Source organism: Cavia porcellus, unplaced genomic scaffold (genome assembly GCF_034190915.1).
Source record: "Cavia porcellus strain 051 isolate PalLab524CR breed Dunkin Hartley unplaced genomic scaffold, mCavPor4.1 scaffold_9, whole genome shotgun sequence".
Taxonomy (NCBI): domain Eukaryota; kingdom Metazoa; phylum Chordata; class Mammalia; order Rodentia; family Caviidae; genus Cavia; species Cavia porcellus.
Window position 1 is genome coordinate 32909104 of NW_026947492.1, and position 17885 is coordinate 32926988.

Here is a 17885-nt window from a genome sequence, read left to right on the forward strand (position 1 = left end):
ACCTTGGTGCTTTCCAGGCAGGTGCTGTTAAACCGAGCTAAATCCTCGGTCTCAAAAACACTTTTGATGGAACACTATTAAAAGTTTCTTTAGCTATGCAGCAAATTATGGTAGCATGTATCTTTACATTTCTGGTACTCCAATCTACATCACATAACATCCTTCTCAAACAGTTCTAGAATATCAAAATTAAATCAGAATTACAGAAGTCAGAAACTTTGCACATGGTACTATATTTATGCAGTAGATTTTGCTAGCATTATTATCATGCTTTTGCAGGATTGCATTAAAGAGTCCTAAAAGTTTTCAGGATTGTTCTATTAACTTAATCTTCAAATTATAACTGCTTTCAAAACTACATTTTTATAAGCTATTAACTTAAAGTTTATAGACTATACAAAGGAGTACTAAAACTTAATAATCTTTCCTTATGGATAAAAATTACAGGACCAGGGATATAGCTCAGTAGCACCATGCCTGCATGGCAAGTGCAAAGTCCTGAGTTCAATTACTAATCTCCCTCCACCTCCCAAAATAAGAAAGAAATTACATTTAAAATCAAATCTCTAAAAATTTGATTTAAAAGAGTTATGTGCTTGCTCTGTAATAATTTGAGCTTGTAAAACTTATGCATACTACAAAACCTCCAATTTTACATTTAAAAACTTTATTAATAAAACTACTTAACTAAACACAAAGTCATCTACCCATATAATAATATATATATTGCCTAGAGGTAATATGGTTTTAGAAGTATATTAAACATTCAAAGCACTTAAATATTTGAATATCCTGAGTTTCTCAGTTAAGACTGTTAAACTTTAAATGTCACATGACCTGGGAATGAAATACTAGCATTAATAAGTGTTCTAAAGAGTTGGTAGAGGGTAAAACTACTAAATCCTGAGAAAAGTTATGTGCCGTGCAGCACAAAGCACATTTTTATAGATTAAGCAGGTGGGAAAAAGAAGAACTCTTAAGAACCACCCTGAGACTTACCTCATTTTACTTAACTGAGCATTTAAGTTACTGGAACAGATGGAAAATGCATACATATGTATGAAATAAACCACACAGTGGTAAGTGCTATGCAGAGAATTTAAAACAGGTTGATATATTAGAATTGATTAGACGGCCCATAAAATTTATCTGAAATGTAATATTTTATGCTAACAAGTAAATGATACAGAGTAGTCATAAGAAGTAGAGAGAACATAGGAAGGAAAGAGAATATAAAGACCTGGATAACGTACTGAAGTACAGAGGGCAAGCAAAAGTAGTACAAGATGAGTCAGACTTTGAAGATTTTGTGCAAAAAAAGATTTGGTTTAAGTTTCAAAAACATTACACTACCTTCTAGATGAAAGGATTAAAAACAAGAAGAAAAAAATGAAGTAAGGAGAACCAATTGGGAAGGTAATCCTTGATTTCACAAATATTCATAGTAACTGCACATTCTAGAAGCTGTTTAAAGCACTGGAGACATAACTTTAAAATAAAGTTTATGCCTCCATGTGGCATATGTTCTGGTCAAGGGGACAGGCAATTAATGAAGAAATAAAGATGTCAGTCTATGATCAATTACAGAGAAAAAAATCTTCACCCAAAAAATAAAAGTAAGGGTGATAACTTGGGTAAAGATCAGAAGAAAAAAGATAAGTATAAGACCCTGATATTTCAGAAATGTACCTGCATCCCTGGAAGATTCAAAAACAACATACTGTGTTGGGAAAAGACTGAGCAAGCATAAGAACAGTAAGAGAGATCTGAAGAGAAACAGGAACAAAAGACTAAGATCCTGTAAAAGATTGCAAGGATACTGAGCAAGGAAAGTGCTATTAGAGGCATTTGAGTGATCTGCTTTATATTTCAAAAGACACGCTAGCTGCTATATTGAAGAAAAATGGAAGTGAGCCAGGAAAAAAGTCTGAATGGCAATAATCTTGTTCATGAGCTGGAACAAAAGGGTACACAATAGTGGAGATATAAGCAGTGAGCGAATTCTAGATATCTTATGAAGAATAAGACAAAGAAAAAAGCTATGGTCTAACTGAGGTGAGCAACAACGACAGCTTACTTAGTTCACCAGTAATGAAGTAAAGTAAATAAAACTTAGAGAAAGTCTCAGACTTGGAATCATGTTTTGCAGTGATCACAATATCGTGAAATATCTATTAGACATTCACAAGAAAACATCAAATAAACATTAAGGTACCTAAACCTAGAATTCTGGGGACAGAAAAAGAGATATGAGTAATTTAAAAGATGCTATTTAAAACTAGGGGTTAGGTGAGATCACCTATAGCAAGAATATATAATAAATTTTAAAAAGGAACCCGAAGGAAGAATGCTGTGAGAGGAAAATTAAGGAGTCAGAAAAGGGACAGTTCAAAAGTGTTGTAAAATGGAACATAACAATCAAGAGAAGACAAGATATTTAAAGAAGGAAAAAATGGAACTTTGTTGAAAAATCAAGATAAAAGCAAAAGAGGATACAGCCAAGTAGACTGACCTTAATAAAAGTAATCTTTCTTATTAGTACGTTTCGGTACATAAGGATTACATGCATCATGGGGAGTTTGTACATAACACATCTAATTCTTTTTTATCCCCTCTCCCCTCTCTGATTCTTGGTGTCCTTCCATCTACAAAGTATCTATTTTCTTGTTTCCTACTGTCTTTTATTTTGCTCTATATTTTACTTATATTTTAATTTTCTCATGTAAGAGAAAGAATATAGTATTTTTTGGTACTTCATAGTTTGAAGTGTCAATAAAGTGAGCTGAACATAGAATAAGATTTGGGGAAGTGGACTACTCTAGTCTTTAGCTACAGTCACATGTTCAGTATTCGTTTTATAAAAGTAAGAACTATGATGGAGGCTAGGGAAGAATAAGAGAAACGATATCAAAATATATTTCATGATGTGAGAAATGTGCCACTGAAAACGGTGAAATTCATGATGCAAGAGATAATGACAATGGCAGAGACGGGTTACATCAATTGTACTTTGGAATAAGAACATTCATTAACAACAACAGAAAAAAGTAGAAAAGAGACAAACTCCAACTATTAGATGAAAAGAAAAATCTATTATAGGAGACCATGAAATCAGCTGGCATAGAAGCCGGCTCTAGTTCTTTCTTTCTGAGTACTGGTTACTTAAACCAATAAATTTCTCTTTTCCATTTAAGTGAGTTTGCTATAGGTATCAACAGTTTGGTAGATAAACATTCTGCCAGACACGAGAAAGGAGACATTTGGTTGTCTTAATCCCTTTCCCAGCTGAGACAAAATATGACACCCAATTTGAAGAAGAGATGTTTATTGTGGCTCACAGATTCAGAAATTACAGTCCATGCCTGATAGCTTCAAACTCAGAAAATAGCATGTGGGAGGGCCCTGCAGAGGAGGAAAGCCACTCACTCATGGCAGCCAGGAATCAGAGAAAGAAGGGAGGAGGCGGGAGGGGGACACAACACTCAGATCATTCCACCAACAACCCACACCCACTCAGGATCCACCTATCAATAGTAAATTAGCTGGTGCACTCCAATAATCCAATCACCTGCCACACTTCTGGAGCACAGGAGGTTTTGAAGGTATATTCTGGACTGCAAACACCACACTGATTGATAAACATTCTAACAGAAATGAATTAACAGGAAAATGTCCTCTCCATACAGAAGTAATAGAAAGTACAGGGTATTTACAGAATCATATTTAAATGCCCATCACAAATCAACTGATCCGTCTTAAAGCCAACTCAAAATACAGCGGCACCTCAGTTCACAAACTTCTAGTTGCAACCAAATTGCAAGCATATACATACTGCACTTGCATTTCACCTGAAACTAGAATTGTGGACAGAATCAAATTTGTGAACACAGGTACCACTTGTGTGTGGCTTATGTGTGTATGCGAGTGCATGTATTTTTACACATGCAATTAGAGAGCAAGGTAGAAACAAGACATATTCTGACAAAGGCAAAAGAGAAGCATCTTGTGAAAAACTTAGTATGTATTGTGTCCTCCCCCAAAGAAGGCATGTAAAAATTCTAATCTCAGAAGTTCAGAATGTGACCTCATTTGGAAATAAGATTGTTGTAAATATAATTGGTTAACTATACTTAAGTAAAGGCCCCTAAATATGACAGGTGTCCCTACAAGAATACAGCCATGTAAAAAGAAGACACACAGGGAAAATAAAATGTGACAATAAAGAAATAGATCTGAGCAATGCAGTTACAAGCAAGGTAACAAAAGATAACAAGCAAATCACTAAAATCTAGCATCAATGTTCCAACTCTTGAAAAGTACTGCACTTACCTAAAGTTTTACATGCAAACAGAGCCATGGCACTTTGCAATCTGTCTGGTCTTAGAGCCTGTACTACAAGAACCTTAAAACAAAATGCAGAATATTTTTAAATAAACTTTTACTAGCTAGCTTTTAATAAACAATAATTAATGTTAACTAATTAAACGAATATTAAAATATGTGCATACTTACTGTTAAAAAGTATTGATTATGCTTAAAACTGTCACAATAGATATATAGCAAGGCATCTCTTTCATATACAAAGTATTACTGAAATCCATTTAAGAGTATCATCTAAAGTAAATACAGGTTTAGCTATATCTTCAAGAGCTAATAAAAGGCTAAATGACAGGTGAAAATATAGAACAATATAGGCTAAGAATTTCTAGTGGCAGCAAATGGAAGCCTAAAAACTTCAAATCCCTACTTTTATGCTGAATTGCACATATCTATGATAATCTTAGATGTTTAAGTTTTCATTCCTAGATTTTTTACTCTTTTCTTTTCAAGTGCATTTGTTGAGAAAGAACTGACTATACAGTACACAAAGACTAAGAGGCCATGTCCTACAATTAACAACCTAAAGAAGAGATATATAGAAGAGTCATTCTCTGAAGCACTCATTCCTGGACAACACTCTCACTTTGAGACTTTCATGTACACAAAATACTGAATAGAACCTTCTGGTATATTTCTTCATTCTATTTTGAAATCGAATTGGGAAAAATATTCTTTCCTCACCTCAGTCTTGTTCCTAGATAAATCTATCGAAAATGAGTGAATAATCTAAATAATTTGTATCTTTCCTTCTGTAAGATGTATCTATAAGATATCTGTAAAACCTGTTTGGATCACAAGCAGAGGAAGAAAGACTACAGTGGGAGACAAGCTAGTAAGAAATTCTGCCAGTGATTTTTCTAGATAAAATGGAAAAAAAGTGCTTCCTTTCAAATGCCATTAAAGGTTATACTAATCTAAAGACAAAACTTTCTTCAAATGACTTCTGATCAGAAACACTGAATAATTTTTTGCACTTGGACACATTAAATTTTACCTGCTGAAATAAGGAAACTTTCTTTGCAAGAATGGATGGAAACTCTTGTTCACATATTGAACTATGATAGTAAGCACGCCACAGGGCTACATCTTCAAAACAAAGGGTCTGATAAACACTTGGGAGAGCAATCTAAAAGATAAAAGTAACAATATATAATGAACTGCAAGTAAATATAGGTACATGCATGTATTTTTTAAAAACTTTAAAAGGAAATGAAGACCAATTATTAATACTTTTTTAAAACTTCCTACTGGCTTATCTAATCATTTCTAGATCAGAAACAGTATAGTATTTCATGTTAAAGCCAAGAGTAAATAAAACTTTCTGAAGTAACAGTAAAGCAATACTCACAACTTAAGAAATTTGTTGTAATTTTACATAAAAACATTTGCACTTAGCTATTTCCACCTTGTGGAGAAAAAAAATGCTGGAAAACATTATTAAAATCAAGTACACATTTTAGATATTGCCACAATTAAATTGCAAAACTATGTCATGGCTCTTGTGTAATGCTAGCCATAAGAGTAGATAATTCTGTGATACATTCTCTACAGAACAAGTTTGTTTTTGGCAGAGTCTCAGTATATATAAAATAAACATTTGTCGCTCCACTGATGTTGAAGAATAGAGCTCGACAGTAGTAAAAGCAGTAAAAACAGATTTTATTCAAGACTACTGAAACAGGGAATGACAGTTGTCAGTAGAGAACAAAGTTTAACACAATGTGGGTAAGTGGGAATTTATAACCAAGAAATCAGTACAGATTAACATTTAGAAAATTACCAAGAGAAAACATTAGGGTAACACAGGACTCTGCAAAACCTACTAAACAGTATTCTCGAAGGCACATCAAAGTGATCAGAATCACCTGGGGGATGAAGGAAGCTAAGGAAGTAAATTAGATATCATGGCTGATCAGAGATGGAAGATGGGAGAATTCTGATTACCAGCAGAGTTCCTAAATATACCAGGAGGTCATGGATGGGCCTAAACCTAGATCCAGGACACTGGCTAAAATCTGGTCAAGCATCAACTTTGTCACTAATACAATGCTAAACTGGCAGTAAGCACCAAGTAAATGATTAGTGCAGAAAACAATGACTGGTATAAAGGAGAATTCACGTATTTCATTCAATAAACATTTGTGAAAACAATGCATAGAGTAGTAATTGGTTCCCAGATTACACTTCAAGGTGCCCAATTTTGAATTGCCTCTACTTAAGTGATTATAAGCAAGTGCTCCTTAGTTTAAACAAAGACAACAGCTAGCTCCTAATGTTACTGGAAATACTTAACGTTATTAGAAATACACGAATTTTGCATAATGACTTGAACATACTGAGCCATGAGTAACTACTAACTAAACTTAGTATTTTTACCACAGACTGGTGTAATATTATAATGTGGAAAATAATCAGAAGAAATAAGGAGGAAAAATAATAGATAAATAGACAGACAAATGGAATTGAAGAGAAGTATATTTGTCTTTTGTTTTCCATAAAAATACCACTTTGGTTTGAGTAACAAACAAAATACAGAACAGCTGAAGGACAGAGGGATGGCAAAGGGGATGATTCTATATTTGGAAGACCTATATATCAAACACATTCTATTTTGTGAATGAAAGACTTAAATTAAACATTGATTAATGAGCTAATCATAGTAATTCTTTAGTTGCCTTGAGTGATTTTTTTCCTAGTCACAGAAACATCGAAAAAGTATGAATAAACAGCACATAAAAATGTCCACAGAAATAACTAAACTATATTTAAAAATTAAAATATTTCTCATGCAGAAAAAGAATACCTTTAATGTTGCCACTGCCCAGCTTCTTTCCTGATCTATCCAAGATGGAATTTGATCACGTATTCTCTGTTGAGAATCCTTTAATAAAAGCAATTATTCTCCTGAGTATATTTGATAAGATATAAATTTTAAAAATAGCAATTAGCTATTTTTATAAACATTATTTTGAAAAAAATACACATTCTATGAACTATTTCTTTATACTTTACAACTTGCCATGTAACATAATGTATTGAGAGAACCACTAAGGCAAATGATGAATTCACTTTACTGTACATAATTTTCCACAAAGCTTTAGGTAAATTTAATTGTCATAAAACATATTATTTCAATTATACTCTGCATTTCAGATATAATTGAGGTTCTGTGTTATCCTTTCAGTGCATTAACTGAAAAATAACATCCATTATTTATTCAAATAAAAAGTACTAAAAAGTTTAATTTGAATAAATTATCAAAAGTTTCAGAAAGTAAATTTTAAACTGAAATTATATAGAATTTCTCCTACACATTACACAATGTTCCATTTTTTTCCTAAAGATTAAAAAATTTTTCTTGGAGCAAAATACGTATACATAGAAAACATAACTATGTTAATCTTCTAGTATTTAATATTATTCTCAAAAGAATATAGGTCTTCAACATCATAGAATGTTTTATATTCACTTTATAGGAAGGCAGGAGAAGCCACGACATATTTCTCTACTTAAAGTATAATTTAAATAATCATTTAAAACTCATCTAAAGTAAATAATATTTCATGAAGCCAAACTAGGACTATTTTCTCTTAGTGAAATAATAATATTCTAACTTACAGCTTTCCGCAACATATCTCCAACAACCACACCTGTAAATGTATCCCACTCCTAGCAAATAAAAATATGAAGAACACAAAAATATCAACAATAACATATTAACAGTTATTTTAAATTGTCTTATAAAATGGCTTATAATGCAACTATGAACATGAGAAAAACTTTCACATTTTTTAACATTGTAAGAATGAGATCAAGTACCAATATAAAGTACTAATGAAAACCACTAGGAATAATTTTATTAAGATAAAAAAGTCATTTGTAGGAAAATGAATGTACCTTAAAAATATAATATGGTGAAATAAATAGAAAAAAATCAAATAAAGATGATTTCTCTGAGAATTCCAAAATATATGTGATTCAAAGAGTAAATGAAACATAGGTAGGAAGCAGAAAAGTAGACTGTTTTCAGATGGGAAGGGGACCTAAGGATGAAGAGAAAGAAAAGGCAGGGAAAAAGAAAGAAAACTAGAAATGAAAATAATTAAGATACAACATGTATATATATACACCTAGTCCCCGTGATCACTGTATTAATCATGTATTACACAAACTATACTGATAACTTTTTAAAATTATATATAACTTTACTGTTAGTTTTAACATCTAAAACTTAAATGTCTAATGTAATTAATATTTCTTCCTACCTGTTAATCTGTTCTTTTATATGGTATTCCTAATTTATTAGTAAGGTACATAAAGATTTAAAAATTGTATGTTAAATTTTTTTTTAAATTCCATTAACTTATCTTTCTTTATAGACTAGGGTAAGATTACCATTAATTCTTTTTTTAAAACAAAAAAATCAAAAATGATCAAGTGCTATGAAATCTAGTGCTCTAAGAAAATTTATGTCTTCTCCTGGGAGTCTTCCAATTTAGATAATTGGCACCACCATATTATTTGTGATTCACTAGCTAACAAAACATATTAATATTTGAGAGTAATATGGAAAAACTACCAAAGTAATATGCTTCTTGCCTTCACTCCTGTTCTATCATAATTATGAAGTCACATATAATTAAAATAGATGAGATGGGTACTAACACTTATGAGAAAAATGTTTTCTTTTCCTAGTGATGGTTTATTTATATTCCAGGGCCAAAAAATAGGGAACATAAGGTCTTGTATTACATGAAACATATCAATTGAGGTGAAAAGAATTATATAGAAGTGAAAGACATGAAAGTTAACAGAATTAAAGAAGCAAAATAAATAAATTCAGGAAAAACTCCACAAATGAACCACATCAAAAGGAGCTGGAGGAAAGAAAGAGAGAACACAGGCAGAATTGCAAGTGGTCTGCCTTCATTTAACTATCTGAATGAAGGACACGCAGAAGACAGTTAAACTCTGACCAAGTGGCATTAAAAGTTAGTAGGTCACAGTTGCATAGCATTTGCATCCTGGCTACTAAACTCTTATTTTATGACAAATGCATAATAACAAGAAAAAAAAATACTTGGAAACATTTCTTTTTAATTAGAAGCACAGAGATGAATTCTAGCTCAAGGGAAGTTCTTCTCAAGTTTCAATGAGGATGAGATGACAGACCAAATATAAGATCACAGACAAAGAAGATAAATTATACATGAAGTGATCAGTACCAGAAATTCCTGAGAACTGGCCACTATCTTGCTTCAATGATTCTTGACAAGTCAGAAAGTAAATAATATAATTGAATATTCATTCTGTCTCACTTTTTCTTAGTTCAACTCTTAAGCCAGAAAAAGAAAAGGGCAGACTCTTGCGGTATATTGAGTAATGGACCTAGGCTTAGATAAATTTAGACAGCTTGAAGTTACCTAGGTGTCTTTCCTCCTCACTGTCATTCTAAAATGTAGAATTTACCAAGAATGGAATAGAACTGGAAAACAGCATTTAATACTAAATTTCTATCTTAGTAAGAAATTAGTAGGTTATATATAATTGATAGAGTAAAGAAACCTTTAATCTGACTTAAAATATACCCATTATCAAATGTCTATAAGCAATAGAATTTTATTCCTTCAATTCAACTTACATTTTCTTGAAAAAGTTCAGGATGCATGCCTCGAACAAAATGCAAAGCAAACATCAACTGGTCAGCCTATAAAGAATAACAGATGTTAATATGTATTTTCTAAATTTATGTCTTTCGAAAAGTATAGTATAGTCTAAATCTTGGTTCATAAAAATCTGTTTATTGTCTTTAAATTGCCTACTTTCACCAGCATAAGAAATTGCCATTCAAAGAACATCTACATAGAACGAACTATGAGGATTGAGGATGGAGACAAAATGGTAAAATTTTTTAGATAAAGTATTAAAGATGTGTTTGAGATCTAGGTTAAGGGACCAGCTTTGAAAAGTAGGTTTACCTAAAGTCTTCCCATATATTGCCTAAACACTTGCTTGTATATTTCACTAAAAAACAAAACACAATTAACATACTTAGACAAAACCCAACTGTGAGGTTTCATCAGTTATTATTAATCAGATCAACTTAATGCACTAGCAATATTTAACTTGTCATTGAGAGGATGTAAACAGGTGACTACATGCAATTATCATAGCTGCAATATTTTCTGTTTTCTAGATATTTACTAACATCCTAAATTACTGAATTTCTACTTTCTACTTAGAACTCTTACCAAGACCAATTGGATACATACATCAATGTGATACTACTTAGAAAAAGTAGCAAAGGTAAAACATAAGTAACTGATTGATTAGACAACACAAAAGAAACTACATAACTGGGCCTGGGGATTTAGCTCAGTGGCATAAGCGCCTGCCTTGCAAGCAGGCAGTCATGAGTTCAATCCCCGGTACCGATAAAAAGGAAAAAGACAAAAAAAAAAAAAAAAAAAACTACATAACCCAACATTTTATAGTTGAAACAAAAGTAGAACAAAAAATAGATAATGTGCTTAGCAATTTTCAAGTACACATTTAACAGTGAAGCTGGCAAAGAATTTCTAAGCAACACAGTTAACACTGATTCCACTGGTTATATGGCAAAAGTTTAGGCAACCCTGCTCTGCAAAGCTGGTCCCTTAACCTAGATGTCAAACACATCAATGTATAAAGCATCAATGAAATTCAAAGTTCAAAACTACCAACATGAGAAAATAATCTACTATAAGCATCATTAGATACGTCAAATGAGAAAAATAAAACTCCAAGAACTTTAAATAACAGAACAATCTGCAAGAGACTATACAGATTAAATAACTAAGACCTTAAGAAAAGAATCACATAACCCAGAAGTAAACAATATTTCTGAAAATGGCAGATGAAAGACGAAAGAATTTCTGGGGGAAAAAACACTTGTTGAAATTAGACCTAGGGGCTGGGGATTTAGCTCAGCGGCATAAGCACCTGCCTTGCAAGCAGGCAGTCGTGAGTTCGATCCCTGGTACCGATAAAAATGAAAAAGACAAAAAAAAAAAAAAAAAGAAAGAAAGAAAGAAAGAAATTAGACCCAGATAAGGAAAAAGCTAGTAAGATATAAGTGAAATGGAAGAAACTAGTCACATTAATATGAAGCAGTTGTTAATGTAAAAGTCATACATATGAAAATATTAACATATTCTATGTATAATGGTAAGAAAATATAAATTTGAAAAGCATAACTTAAAATTTTAATACTAATAGAATCTTTGGAAACGGATATCTTAAAATTGCAAGAGGGGTAAAATATTTTTTCTTTGTACATAGGTATATATTATATGATCTTTTCAAAGAGCACAAATAACTTTTCTAAATAACAACAGGTGGAATATTTTTAAAATGTCAAGGCCAAGTACCTTATGAAATATCTAGTATTAATGCTAGCCAGAAAATAAAACTAACATATTGCTGATGATAAGGAATTGGATGCAATTATCCTTGAAGAGAACTTTATATGTCTCTTAAAAGTCTTTATGCCCCTACATTAAGAAATTTCACTTCTAGAAATTTATGCCTAAGACTACATATAAATTCCTATATACAACATAAAAACAATAATTAAAACATCATTTATAACAGGAAAAACTGAAATGACATAAATGTTCAAAGTCTATCATATTTCTGCCTAGCTGGTTGTCTTTTTGCCTATCCTGTGTCATTAAGGTGGAGTTTCATACTGCACCATCAAGAGGAAGGCTAGAGTGTGGCACATTTACTCCATAGAAAGACGTGTACCACCACTGTCCTCGGAAAATTTCACCTGGAAGATAAGGGCTCTCACTAAGTTGATGGAACTATCAGAACTAATTACAGTGATATACTGAGATCCACCATCACTGGAAAGGCAAAGTCCTGGGTCTACAGTCTATAATTCACATTACCAAACAGAAAAGGTAAAAAGCTAAAACACTCACCTCTAAACTGAGTTAAATTGTTCAGTTACACTGTTCAGTTGTCCTAAGTAAAATTAATAAAAATTATCCTCCAAAAGAGTCTACCATGAGTAATATTCAAAACAAAAAATATATAGCATAGCCCATTTTGCAGAAAGAGGAGGAATATGTTTATATAAAAATAGTCAGATATACCTACAAAAAACAAATTACAATGGATTTTAAAATTTTCATTAGTGTTATAGTTTGTTTGCTTTTTTCTTATATATATTTTGCAAATTTTCTAAAATAAAGTTATATTATTTGTGTTTTTTCAAAAAGAGACTCAGAAGCCAAGTGTGTTGATAGATACTTTTAATCCAAGTACTTTGGGAGCCTGAGGCAAAAGATTGCAAGTTCGAGTCCCACCTGGTCAACTTAGAATGAAATTGTCTCAAAATAAAAAGTAAAAGTGTCTGGGACTTAGTGACAGAACTGCTATGGTTTTGATCCCCTGTACTACAGACAGAGAAAGAAACAGAGAGACAGGGAAAATGTTTAGTAAGAAAAAGAAACTATTCAAGTATAGGGCTTTCTACTAAATTCTAATGTGTGTTTATCTTCTATATTATAAATAATACTTCCTTATAGTTAGTATATCGTACACATATACATGATTATAAACACACAGAGATAAAATAAGCATATTAAAGCACAATATGGAAAAGAAACATATTTTTAAAAGAACCTCCTGTAAAAATTACTAACATTACTAGTATGTCTGAAAGACAATCACCATCTGTTCCAATTCAGTGTTTTGAATAATAAAAGTATAAAAATATAATTTATTTTATAAAAGTATCTATTAGATATTTATGTATATGCATACAGCAAGTGCTCAATAGATGTCTTTTAACTAAGTGAATAAATATAAGTGAAGGAGACCATATGCCATTGGATGAATGCAAAATAAAAAGAAATATTGCTACACATCTAATAGAATGGCTAACACGCAAAGCACTAACAACACCAAATGCCAGCAAGGGTATGGAGAAACAGAAATTCTCATTCATTGCTGATTAGAGTGCAGAATGGTATACCATTCTGGAAGACAACTGAGCCATTTCTTATAAAACTAGATGTACCATAATCATATAAGCCATCAATTGCCATCCTTGTCATCTATCTAAAAGAGTTGAAAACTAATCTACACAAAAACCTCTACATAGATATTTATAGCAGCTTTATTCAAAATTACTAAAGCTTAGCAACTGAGCAACGAAGGTGCCCTTCAGTAGGTGAATGAGTAAAAAAATGGTACATCCAGACAATGAAATAGGATCTCTGGTTGCCAGAGTCAAGGAGGGAAAGAATGAAAAGGTGAAATACAGATTTTTAGGACAGTAAAACTGTTCTGTAGGATACAATGGTGGATACACATCATTTACAATTAAAACAAAAGTGCAAAAGGTATAACATCAAAAGTGAACTGAAATGATAATAATGTGTCAATGTAGGTTTACTATTTATAACAAATGTTCCATTCTAGCACAGGATTTTCATACTGGGAGGAGATAATAGGGAGCATCATGGAACATATGGGAAATCTTGATGCTGTCTGCATAATTTGCTTATAAATCTAAAATTACTCTACAAAATAAAGACTATTATGTAAAAAACATCTACAACTATAACATAATAAACAAACCCTCAAAAAAAAATCATACATGATTGGCTGGCCTAACTAAGATGAGATCAAAACAGACACAACCAACTACCATGTATGCATAACAGCTACCATGTGAATTAAACTACTATAAAAAAACAACACATATTTTGGGGAAAATATGTATTAAGTTTGTGATTTTTTCATTGTTCAGCTGGAAAAGCTACTGAAATGTTTATTTTAGAAATTAGAAGTTATTTTATCATTCTAACATCCACAGTTTAAGGTAACCAAACATACAATGATAAGTAAGCTAATAAATTCATTACTTTGAAGATTTAATTATATAGTTAATTCTTTAAAATATTTACAGACACACAGATGTATAGCCAGTATTACTAACTTAGCCATGTTTTACTCTGAACTGAGGAAGAATAATGTAGTCCACTAGTGTTAATGGAAAAAGGAAAGCCCCCACTATTCTTTGATTCTCAGATTATCCCCTGCAGCTTGAAAACTAGTTGCTGATTATTACTGAGATGAGATTAAACTCCAAGAATTGTCAAAAACTGGAACATAATATGTGGCCCATAAATAAGAGTAGTTAATCTCCTTCCCACTTGGGAATCTCAGAAAACATCCTGACCTTAGAAAAAAACATGTAATTATAGTATTGCCTATTATATCACCCCACAGATATTGAATCAAGAGTATCATGTGACTTAAGCAAGACCAATCATGACTTTCTTCCACTATTTTCCAAGCTGGAAATGACAAAAAGCTCTTTTGGCCATCTGTCTGATTGCCTAGCTATATCAATGAATCCCTTTAGCCATAGAATGTAACAAAAAATATTATAATGAAGAATAACGATTCAAGAATAAAACTAAAATCCTAACTTACAGAGAGAGAATGTAAGTATGTGGGATATAATTTCCTATTAAGTTGAAACAAAATTTGAAATGAATGAATCAAGTTTAAAGATTTTCTGAATATATTTTTTAAAATGTCAACAGCAAATTAGGCAAGGTTTAGAAAATACCTGTTATAATCTTTATCTATTTTATCAGATCAGAAAATTTAATATTTTAATTCAATTCTTGTTTATCTCAATATACATGGGTTCTTTTAAAAATCAAGAGAACATACAGTGAGCTAAACCTCAACTGATCATGTACATGACTCACTGGCTGAATAAAGAAATACAAACACATGATGGCAGGCCACAGAGTAGTACAGATCAGCCATACCTTCCATATTTTCACATTACACATACTGTAGTAAATAGAAAGAAATTATTAATTATTGGAATTAATATGGTACAGGAAAATACTAAAGTCAAATTTATCATTAAAATCAAATTTGCATTTCTATAGTGTTTTATTTCATGTATATTCCATTATTAAAAAATCTTAAGCACCAACAGAAGGTATTTGACTTCCAAATGTCAGTATCTTCTAAATCTGAGTAAAGAATGGTTATTAACTCTAAACTTCTTCTGCAAATAGGATTTTGGTAGATGGCAATATATTTAAAGCATTTATCAAAAGATGATAGGTAATAATAACTGTCTGATATACAGCAAACGGTTATATCAGAAAAGAAATTTTTAACAATATTCCATAAATTACATTGTTCTCAGAGAGACTTATGCAGTACAGAATATCACATTCTTTTCTTTTATGTCGATTTTACAATATTCATTGCTTCCAAATATGTTCAATGAAAAGAATTATTATCTTATGAAGAAAAGTTCTTCTTTATTCTCAAAGGAGTTGATAAAGCTCAGAACTTAAGCACTCACATTTGAAATTGAAACTAAACCATACATTTTAATGGGTATCTTTATGTACATTCAAGTATAGTTCCAGAAAACTCAAAGGGTAAGAAAACTCAAAGGGTAAAATACAATACCAAAAGTTCTGAAGTTACCTAAGCAGAAGGAAATTATCAAAATCCATTGTAATAGCCATAGGTTATAAAATTTCTGTAAACACTCAGCAGAAAACCTTCATTAAATTAGTATAAGAAATTATATTTTGATTCTGGGAAGATGGTGGACCAGTAAGCAGCAAAGTAAAAAGCCTCTCAGAGAGAAACAGCCCAAATGCTGGAATATAGCATTTTAGAGACCAGAAGGAAAGAAATAGATCCCCTCAACCCAAATCAAACCAAACCTAAACCAAAGTGAAGAGAAAAAAAAGAAAGAAAGAAAGAAAAGAAAACAAAAACTTAAACAGAAGGCGGTAGCTGGACACACTTTCACCAGAGCCTGTCCCACTGTGCGAGAAGGGCCACTGGAATCCTAAGATGCAAGGTCACAGTGAGGCTGGGGGTTGGCAAGCCCAAAGGCCTCTGCGGGAAGACACGGTGGCAGAGGGGAACGGCAGATTCGAGAACTGCACTGGCTGGCGGTGAGTGTGGGGGTTCAGTCCTCCGGGGGGGAGTAGGCAATTGGCCAGGTGCCATTCTGGAGTCAGGCAGGATAAGCCTGGACCCAGAACTGTAGACAGCTTCATTCAGCCATTCCTAGTGCAGAGGAGATTGATGAAAATTGCTTGGACTAAGTCTTGCCCCTATGCATAGTGCAATAGCTAATGCTGAGTTTTCCCTAAAGCTATCCCTAACCAACCCCACCGCCACAGCGCACCACACACTAATGTGCTGAAGACTCCCAGTGATTAACCAGCTCAGAAGGGAGGGTAGCCTGCCCTCACACTGCTTATACTCCAGTAGTAACCAGCAGACTGGGGAAAGCAGCCATCCCTAGCCAGCACACTTCAGAGTAATTATAATCAATACAGGAAGTGCCAAGGACCCCACTACCCACTTGACTGGAAGAAACCAGGAACATGATAAGAGGAAGAAATAAAAGGAAGTCTCCAGCCTCCAACCCAAGTAGTATTGGCTGAGGAGAGGTAAACACAGAAGATATCAGGAGTTGCACACCTGCGGTTTCTAAGGCAACAGCATCTGACGTAAGAAACAACCTCGTGAAACTATAAAAGAACTTAAAACCGAAATATTAATACAAGTAAAGGAAGACATAAGAAAAATAATAAAAGAAATGCTAAGCACCTCTCAAGAAGACAAAGATGGAAGAATAGAGGAGCATAGAAAAAGGAGGGAAACCTTCGATGGAGATTATAAAAAAAATTAGAATACATGAAACAGATTCAAAAAGATTACCAAGAAATTAAAAACTCCATTGAAAGCTGACAAAACTGCTTGAAAGAAACTTTAGACTAGCAAACCTTGAAGACAGATTTGCAATTTGTGATCGTGAAAGGAAAAATCTTTTAAAAATAACAAAGAACCAGGAAGTAACAATACAAAGGCTAGAAGATGACAACAGGATCTATAACTTAAGAATAAAAAATGTGAGTGAAGAAGCAGGGATAAACACAAATGAAATAAAAATCTATTCACAGAAATAATTAAGGAAAACTTCTCAATGATAGAAAAAGGATGATATTCAGATATATGAGGCATACAGAACTCCAGTCAGCTATAACCAAAATAGATCTACACCTAGACATATAATAATCAAGATCCCAGAAACTGAACACAAGAACAGAATATTAAAAGCTGTCAGAGAAAAGAAACAGATCATCTATAAAGGAAAACCCATCAGAATCACAACAGACTTCTCCACACAAACCATCAAATCAATAAGAGCTTGGAGCAAAATACTCCAAGCCCTGAAAGAAAATAACCTCCAACCCAGATTGATGTATTCTGCAAAACTCTCTCTCAAAATTAATGGAGAAACAAAGTACTTCCATGACAAAGAGGAACTGAAGGAGTTCGTGACCACCAATCCAACCTTACAAAAAATATACTGGACATTCAAGAGAGAGAAAAAAAGACCATGGTTTCAGGAACAGTGGCAGAGAGGGCTCACTAAACAGGGT

General features: G+C 32.6%; 1 protein-coding gene across 3 annotated transcripts in view; it reads right to left on the bottom strand.

Moving 5' to 3' along the window:
* The window catches only part of Dync2h1 (dynein cytoplasmic 2 heavy chain 1), a 280807-nt gene that overhangs the window by 125367 nt on the left and 137555 nt on the right, over nucleotides 1–17885 (bottom strand). For all 3 annotated transcript variants that reach the window (XM_063256154.1, XM_063256153.1, XM_063256152.1), the window contains 5 exons: nucleotides 10022–10087; nucleotides 7999–8049; nucleotides 7184–7261; nucleotides 5375–5506; nucleotides 4330–4402 (listed from right to left, as the gene is read on the bottom strand). In XM_063256154.1, coding sequence (XP_063112224.1) covers nucleotides 4330–4402; nucleotides 5375–5506; nucleotides 7184–7261; nucleotides 7999–8049; nucleotides 10022–10087 — 400 coding nt within the window. The remainder of the gene's footprint in view (nucleotides 1–4329; nucleotides 4403–5374; nucleotides 5507–7183; nucleotides 7262–7998; nucleotides 8050–10021; nucleotides 10088–17885) is intronic.